The sequence below is a fragment of the Phaseolus vulgaris genome, chromosome 1 (assembly GCF_000499845.2).
Source record: "Phaseolus vulgaris cultivar G19833 chromosome 1, P. vulgaris v2.0, whole genome shotgun sequence".
Lineage (NCBI taxonomy): Eukaryota > Viridiplantae > Streptophyta > Magnoliopsida > Fabales > Fabaceae > Phaseolus > Phaseolus vulgaris.
Genome location: NC_023759.2, coordinates 30,572,747 through 30,580,942, shown reverse-complemented (window position 1 = coordinate 30,580,942; position 8,196 = coordinate 30,572,747). Strand labels below are relative to the sequence as shown.

At 42.4% G+C, this 8,196-nt stretch overlaps 2 protein-coding genes across 2 annotated transcripts; both read right to left on the bottom strand.

Moving 5' to 3' along the window:
• Nucleotides 1–713: 713 nt before the first annotated feature.
• LOC137815854 (uncharacterized) lies at nucleotides 714–3,047 on the bottom strand. The gene is made up of 5 exons (XM_068618966.1): nucleotides 2,705–3,047; nucleotides 2,128–2,567; nucleotides 1,558–2,028; nucleotides 1,074–1,216; nucleotides 714–795 (listed from the first exon to the last, which is right to left on the bottom strand). The coding sequence occupies exons 1-5, from the start codon at nucleotides 3,045–3,047 to the stop codon at nucleotides 714–716; spliced, it is 1,479 nt and encodes a 492-aa protein (XP_068475067.1).
• Nucleotides 3,048–7,363: 4,316 nt separating this feature from the next.
• Nucleotides 7,364–7,786, bottom strand: LOC137815853 (uncharacterized). Its single transcript, XM_068618965.1, has one exon. The coding sequence runs from the start codon at nucleotides 7,784–7,786 to the stop codon at nucleotides 7,364–7,366; it is 423 nt and encodes a 140-aa protein (XP_068475066.1).
• Nucleotides 7,787–8,196: the final 410 nt, after the last annotated feature.

The window sequence follows — 8,196 nt, the reverse complement described above, 5'->3', positions numbered from 1 at the left end:
AAAGACTTACCTCACGCCTTTTATCAACCCTTTTGGTATATGATCCCGGCCTTATAGCAAATTACAACAGACCAAATTGTAGTTCCTTCTGTATGCTTGAGGTTCCTTTCACAAAACCACCCCACACCTTCTGAGACACTTCTTCCCTATTACGGTTAGACCGTGCCTTCCTGCTTCCCTCCTATGCAGTGCACCCATGTGCATGTGCACTAAAATCATATCTTCGTAGACCTGCAGCAGCCAGAAAACCAGCAGGCACCACCCAAATTCCACTTGGAACCTCTTTAATCCTATTTTGCTCCTCCTCTTTGCTTTGGACCGTAGCCATAGATCTTTGTTATAACTCCTAGTTTGCTCTTTCCGGACACACGTTATCTCAAAACAGAAGAGTTCCAATTTTCCTCCCTCCTACAAGTGTGGACTCCTAGCTTTGCACGAGTGACAGACACACAAATATGCCCATTCCCAATGTGCTACAATTACATGCTTCTTGTGTTTTGGTTGACTATGTGTCACCTCCTATACCAATACAAAACAGCACATCCCCACCATGCCACAACACCAAACTGCCAATAGGCAAGCCTATATCAACATGTTTAAACTGACTCTACTGACCCGCACTAGTTACAGGGTGTGAAAGCTACCCTTTCCAGCACTGGCATGTGAAACTCTCCTCTGCCCCAAGCTAGAAACAGCAACCTACCTGCCTTACATCAGCTTTTCTTCACCCTCAGAACTGCAGCTCCTTGCCACTCCAGTGCTGGTCCAAGGTACCCTTCCACTCCATAATTCATCCTGCACTCATCATTTTTTCAATGCTAGGGGACCTAAATCAGCTTAGGCCTTACCAGCATTTAGATATAGGCGCCACCTTCCAGTTCTGGTTCACACTAATGCCTGCCCTTTGAAACTCCCCTAGTTGTTGCCCTAGTCACTGTGGGCCATTACCTAGCCCCTTGACCCCTCTGCTAGACAGGCCACACTATTTAACACTCTTTATACAGATAACCGGGTTAATGGTCCAATCTGCAAAAGAGTAATTAAATGACTTGGTCCTATGTTTTAGCCAAGACCAGGATTTTAGCTTTGCCATCTGGATCATCTCCTCTACATCCACAACTCCTTGATTGAACAAAATGGAATTTCTCTGGTCCCAAATACCTCTTATAACAGCTGCCCAAATACCTTTCCAAACCAAGTTTTGTTTTCCACTGGCCTGAGTACAAAGAAAACTCTCAAAATGAGATTTAATCTCGTTATTTTGCACTAAACGATTCCCAGCCACTTTTGGCAAAGGGACCAGACACGTTGTGCAAACACACACTCAATGAATAAATGTTGTGATGACTCCTCCTTAGTCCGACACAGAACACAAACTGTAGATTCCATCTGCACACCTCTTCTCACAAGGGCCTCCCGTGTTGGAATTCTGTCTATAAGCACTCTCCACACTGTTATTAACATATTAGGAAATGTTGTGGCTTTCCAAAGGAGATAAAAAATAACTTGTTGAGTCCCTCTTAAATGCTTGACTAGGCAAGTGTACGCTGAACTCACCGTGTACCTCTCTAGTTCCTCCTCTCCCCACACTTGGGTTTCATTTACGTATCTCTTCACAGCAGACCCTGAAACTCTTTCAAGAAGACTTCTTTCCATCTCAGATTCCCACTCAAATCTCTCCCTCCTCCATTGTAACCTCCATTGCCATTCAGAACACTCCCACCCTCCAGCTTCTTCGACTTTTTGCTCCTGATTTGCCGTTAAGGTATACAGCCTTTGGAAACATGTTTTTAGACTTGTATTACCAACCCACACATCCTCCCAGAATCTGATCTTATCTCCCCTTCCTAATTTCCATCGTAGCTCTTCTTTGAACCAACCTTCTCCTTCTCCCTCCCTACAGATCTTTTTTATATCTCTCCACCACCATGATTGGTATTTCACTGGAATCTGTGTGTCATCTAGTTGCAAACCATATTTTGAGAGTAATACCTCCTTCCACTTCCCTTTCTCTTGTGAGATAAGCCGCTATTTCCATTTTGCTACAAGGGCAAAGTTCAACTTTCTAATGTCCTTGATTCCCAGACCACCCTCTTCTTTCTGTTTGCACACGTCTCCCCAACTTACCCATGAAATCGGCCTTTTTTCCTTTCCCCATCCCCAGAGAAATTTTCTCTGAGTGCTAATTATGCTTTTGTAAACCGATTCTGGTGATTTATATACAGACAGATAGAAGAGAGGTATTGCAGTGAGCATGGACTTAATTACACAAGTCCTTCCTGCCAAGGACAAAAACCTCCCCTTCCACACACTTAGTCTGGCCTTCAATTTTTCCAAAACAGGTTTCCAGAACGTTTTTTTCCTTGGGTTTCCTCCTACTTCTAGTCCCAAGTACTTAAACGGATATCCCATCTGGCCACAATTTAAAAGTTTTGAGTAGCATCTAAGATTAGTATTCTCAACATTAATACCTACTAGACTTGATTTGTGGAAGTTGATTTTCAGCCCAGATGCTATCTCAAAACCCCTTTGAATTGCCTTCATACTCACCACATTGCTCCATGAATCTTCACAGAAAAAAAAGGGTGTCATCCGCATACTGCAAGAAGCTCACATCCACCTCCTTACTTCCAATCTTAATTCCCGCCAAAAGGTTGATTTTTATCGCCTGCCTGACTAGTCTAGCAAGGCCTTCAGCCACTACTGTAAACAGAAACGGTGCTAAGGGACTGTCTCAATCCTCTTGTCGGTATGAATTCTTCAGTTGGACTCCCATTGACTGGAACAGACACTGTGGCTAACTCCATACATCCTCTGGTCCACTTAATCCAGGTATTATGAAAACCCATCCTATCAAGCATATCGTACATGTACTCCCATCTTACCGAATCATACGCTTTTTCAAAATCTACCTTCAAGCACAGTCCGCTTCTCCCCTTCCTTCTAAGGTCCTCAATCACCTCGTTTGCCAGGAGCACACTATCCGTGAGACCCCTATTGATGAGAATCAAATAAAGGAGGCTTTTATTAATGGAGGAAAAGGACATCCACCCTCACATTTGAAGTTCTTCCTTCTAGTCTTCTCAAAATTAAAAGAAGACATAAAATAAAGATGAGGCCCAAGCCCAAAGCCCAAGCCCAAGCCCAAGAAGGCCAAAGCCCAAAGAGCCCAAGTCCATCCCATGAGGGGCAAGGCCAAGCTTTGAAATACTCTTGTATAGTTTTAGGAGGTGTGGTTATTAAATAAAGGTGTGTGAAAATGTAAAATAAAGTCACATTGTCCATGTGACTTAGGAGAGTGGTGTAGGTGTAGTTTTTGGGAGGTGTCATAGTAGAAAAAGGTCACACCTCCCATGTGACTTGTTTTTGGTGGGAATTTCAAATGAGTTTATTTGAAATTTCCCACTTATTTTTCAGCACCTTAGGCTATAAATAGAGGTGCTTCCTTTGTAAAATTCAGATTTGAATTTTATCTAAAGAAACTATACTCAAAATTGGAGTGAGCATTTGGAGAGCTTTGAGCTTCTTCTCTAGTCTTATCTTGAAGGACCATGGTTTCCTCAAGTGGCGGCTTCCACACTCATCTAGGAGCATCCATTCTTCTAGTGGCGTGATCATCCAACCACTCCTCCATCTTCATGAGCATTCTCTTCTCCTTCCTTTCTTCTTCTTCAATTTGTTCTTGTTGCCTTGAGTTTTGAGTTGTTTTTGTTTCGGTTCCTATAATTTTCCAGCACCTTTATTCTGTTTAGTTTTTAAATTCTGTTCGGTTCTTTTGTTTTAAGTTCAATTCTGTTCGGTTTATTCTTTTCCTTCTCCTTTGTTGATTCAATTTGACAATATTTGGTTCATCCAAATGAGTTTGGGATTTGGTACTTGTTTTGGTGAGTTCTTGATCTTAGAACCATGATCCAACTTCTAAGAAAGTGCCTCTACATTTTCCAGCTCAAGGTGATTCCTCAAAGTGTCAAGAATCTTGTTCTATGTGGCTATTGGAATCACATCACCTATCCTTTATAAATGCAGACTGACTCTCATCTATTATTGTCGGTAAAACTTTCTTTAACCTTACTGCTAATACTTTAGCAATGACTTTATATATGGCTCCCACTAGGGATATGGGTCTAAACTGATCAAGCTTGCAGGGATCCTTAACTTTTGGAACAAGTGCTATGAATGAAGCATTGCACCCATTGGGAATACAACCTGTTTTGTAGAATTCCTCTATTGCTGCTACAAAATCTGCCTTTAAGTACTTCCAGCTCTTCTTAATGAAATTAAAATTAAATCCATCCGGGCCTGGACTCTTTGAGCCTTCTCATTGCCACACCGCCTCCTTAACTTCTTCCTCAGAGAAAACCTCTATCATTCGCAAGCTGTCTTCTTTAGCAAGGGTTTTAAACTCGACCGCATCAAGTCTCACCCCAAAATCCTTTGTTGCTTTAAACCTATTTTCTAAAAGCTTTTTAGCTTCACTTCGTACAGTACTAGGCTCCTCACACCAGAAACCCCCAACCTCTACCCCTTTCACTTCATTCCTTAGTCTTCTCCACCTAAGAGTTGAGTGGAAAAAGCTAGAGCAGGAATCACCATATCTGAACCAATTTGTCCTAGCCTTTTGACGGATAAGTGACTCAAGCTTATTATCAGTCTCCCAAAGCCTTCTAATCAGATCTGTTCTAGCATGCCTCTGACTTTCCCCCACTTGACCGTTACAATCTTGACTATCAAAGTTCTCAATTTCATGCACTATAGAACTCTTAATCAAATTCAGATTCCCAAAGACGTCCCTATCCATACTTTTAGATCCGCCTTCAGAAGTTTGAGCTTTTCCTTAAGCCCTTTTATTGCACCTCCTTCGGATGTATATGACTTCCACCTTTCCTCCACCATTCCAGCAAAGCCTTTTTCTGAAAGCCATGCATCAATCGACCTAAAGGGTTTGGGACCCTAATCCTTGTCCAGACATTTAATCATCAAAGCACAGTGGTCTGAGACCTCCCTTCATTGGACATATTGCTTGCAAGTGGGCCAACACTGTAACCACTCCTCTGTTACAAGAGCTCTATCAATCCTACTCTTTGTCGTTCCATTTGATTTGAACCAAGTAAATTTTTTCCCAACAATGGGCAAATCCATAAGCAAGTTTGTCTCTATAAACCCATTGAACTCCTTCATCTCTTTTATAAAGTCTCCCCTATTTGTCCCTTGTCTTTCAACTCGTCTTCTTATAGCATTAAAATCCCCACAAAAACACCACATCCCAATCTGTGAATTTTCTTTACACTTGGACAGTTCCTCCCAGAGAATTTTCTTCTCTTTTAGAGTGCATGCTGCATACACATTAACCACACAACACCTTTGGGATGATTTCCCGTGTAGACCCACAATAGCTATGTAACCTGTCCCCCATTGAGTGGCTCTCATACTTAAACGCATCTTTGTGCCACAGAGAGAGTAGACTTCCACTGCCGTTCTCCCCTCCATTATGTATCCAACCAATGTTGTTATCCCCCCAAATAGAGAAACACCTAGCATCCGTTACTTCTGTAGTCTTTGTTTCCTGTAAGCACATGAATTTCACTCCCTCTATCGATATACACCTCCTCAAATAACGTACTTTTGTTCCTCCCCCCAAACCTCTAATATTGAAGTTAAAAATCAGCTTCTAAACCTCTCTGTCTACCCAACTCTGTATTATTCATCACTTCCTGATCTCTGTCTTCCGTAGAGATGAATTCTTGAACCACCTCATCTTCCTCCCCTCGACAAGCTAACCCAAACCGTTTTCCAACGACGCAAAGGTTATCTGACTCCTCCCTACTTTCTGGATTGTGCACTCGAGCATTACATAAATATATATCCCCATCAGAAATGGATGTTGAGAACATACCTTCTCTATTCAACATGTTACTCTTCTTCTGTGATGTTTTCTCGCTCAACCGGACGGACCGCCTAGGATATGTATTTGCGTCTCCCAACTCTCGGAGCGCTTTCAGCTTACATTTCCGTGATTGGGTTTTACTTGCAGTACCCGCTTCTGCTACTTCTTCTTCGGACAAGCCATGCAAAACCCCTATTTGGTTTTCTTTCTCCATGGCAAGTCGTCCCTCTTGACTAGAATTGGGTTCAATTTGTCGGTTATCAGTTCCACTTCCCGTTTCCACGAGATACGGTGATTCAGAGTTTCCCACATAACGTCGTTCATCGTCTTCCTCTGGCTCATTCGCCCTTCCAGATATGTGTTCGATTTCCTTCTGTGATAGGTTCTGTCCAGCCTCACCCCCTTTTCCCGAGTGGGCCTTCCCCGCTCGCTTCTGGCCCAGATGCATTTTGGGCTTAAGAGGCGTGTCCCTGCATTCTAAATCCACCACTAACCTAGCCAGCTCAGCATGCCCAAAAGGGTGATTTTGAAAATACGTGAGATCTTGTACAGACTGAGATACTAAAGCTGCCTCCTCAGCCTCCTCCTTACCCTTGGTTTCCTCTTTAGTGCATAACCGGGTTGCTTTATTCTGCCTCTTATCCCCTTTCGTAGCAGTTGCCCAAGATAGGGGAGCCTTTGTCGTATTTGCACTCAGGTCCGCTCCCTCCTCCTCCTTCTTCTCCGGTCGTCGGACCTTCCCTCCACTCAAACCCTCATCCTCACCGTTGAACACCGAAATATCAAACTCCTCCACGTAGGTCTCTAAAGATGAAATGCTATTAGAGGTATCTAGATAATTCTGATGACACATACAATGCCCTTCAAGTCTTATGAGTTGTTCTTCTTCAACGTATATGGTCACCTCTTGGTCATTAATCATCATGCTCTTAACCATTCTGGCGTTACGGTTTTTGAGTAGACGGACTTGGAGTCTTGCATACTCCAAGTTTTCCCACATGGTCGTTGTTGCATCTATAGACACTAGTGACGCTTCCTCTCCTACTATTTTTTAGAAACAATCTTTGGTCCACAGCGGTAATGGCAAACCGTAACTTCGCACCCAGACTACTCTATGCTCTGCAACAGACTCCTCCGTCCATGGCTCGATTTTTTGGAATACACTCTCGAACCACGCCTTATTGAGATCTATTAACTCCTTCATGTTCACCCCTTCTCGTGGAGTAAGGAGAGCAAGATTATCTCCCAGGGATCTAACTCGGACCATGCTCATACCCCCCCTTTAATAAATTCATCATCAAGTTCTTCAAAGCTCAGCTCTTCCCTAAACTGCCCTACCATACTGTACTCCATCCACGATAATACCTTCTTTTCAGTGGTAATGGTTGGCCCCTCCCACCTTCTTTGAGCATCACCTTTGATAACATCTGCATATGACTTGCTCCCTGCCTTCACTCTCCATACCTCCGTTCTTCTCTTCTAACCACGAACAGTTGGTGACTCCTCGTGTAGTTTCCTGTATATCCTTCTCTGCTCCTTATGATACGCTCTGTTTTCACTCCCCTGCCCTTTAGCTTCCAGCTCACTCCTCCTGTATTTCGGAACATTTACATGCAGCTTCTTGTTGCCTATGTAAATCTGATCAAGGTCCTTCTCCAGCCTCCCCACATTCCTTACTTCAAAAAATCTAACAAACCCAAACCTTCTCCCCCATTTGTTAAGTCTTCTTGAGATAAACACTTCTTTAACCCTAGCCAACCTTCTAAAAATCTTGATCATATCTAGCTCCCCATACCCGTTTGAAAAATTCGCGAAGAAGAACGTCGTGAAATCATTTGAGTTTTTGTAGGCATGATGATTGGTACCAAATTCTCCATGTTCTCCTTGCCTCTGCGTCGACATACCTTAAAAATTAAGAGTAATATAATCACACTCTTGTGCACAACATAGCGGACAACCCATTAACAATAAATATATTCGGTCACTAATTTCAATAACAAAAGTTAATAATTTTCTTCCTTCTTTCATTTGAAAGTTTTCTTTAGTCTATCAAATTTTTGTATTTCTTCCGTTGATGCTTAATTTTATTCCTATTTATATCTATTTCCTTCACTTCAATGTCTGCATTTTCCTATTTTTAAAAATTGAACGAGTTTAGGTTCTTCAAAACGATATGTTAATCAATTAAAATCATATCACACCAACCCACTCATACATGTTTGTTTACATAGTTATCATCAAATCATAGCACATGTGACCAGCATCCTTATCCAAGGTGCCATGGTACTTCAAGATCATCTTGACTTCCTACA

Excerpts from the sequence above, each read along its gene's own strand:
- LOC137815853 (XM_068618965.1), bottom strand. The coding sequence starts at position 7,786 with ATGTCGACGCAGAGGCAAGGAGAACATGGAGAATTTGGTACCAATCAT.
- LOC137815854 (XM_068618966.1), bottom strand. The coding sequence starts at position 3,047 with ATGTCCTTTTCCTCCATTAATAAAAGCCTCCTTTATTTGATTCTCATC. Across the intron at positions 2,029-2,127 it reads AAAAAAGGCCGATTTCATGG|CGGCTTATCTCACAAGAGAA; the intron begins GTAAGTTGGGGA and ends AAATGGAAATAG. Across the intron at positions 1,217-1,557 it reads AGGAACTAGAGAGGTACACG|GCCAGTGGAAAACAAAACTT; the intron begins GTGAGTTCAGCG and ends CTTTGTACTCAG.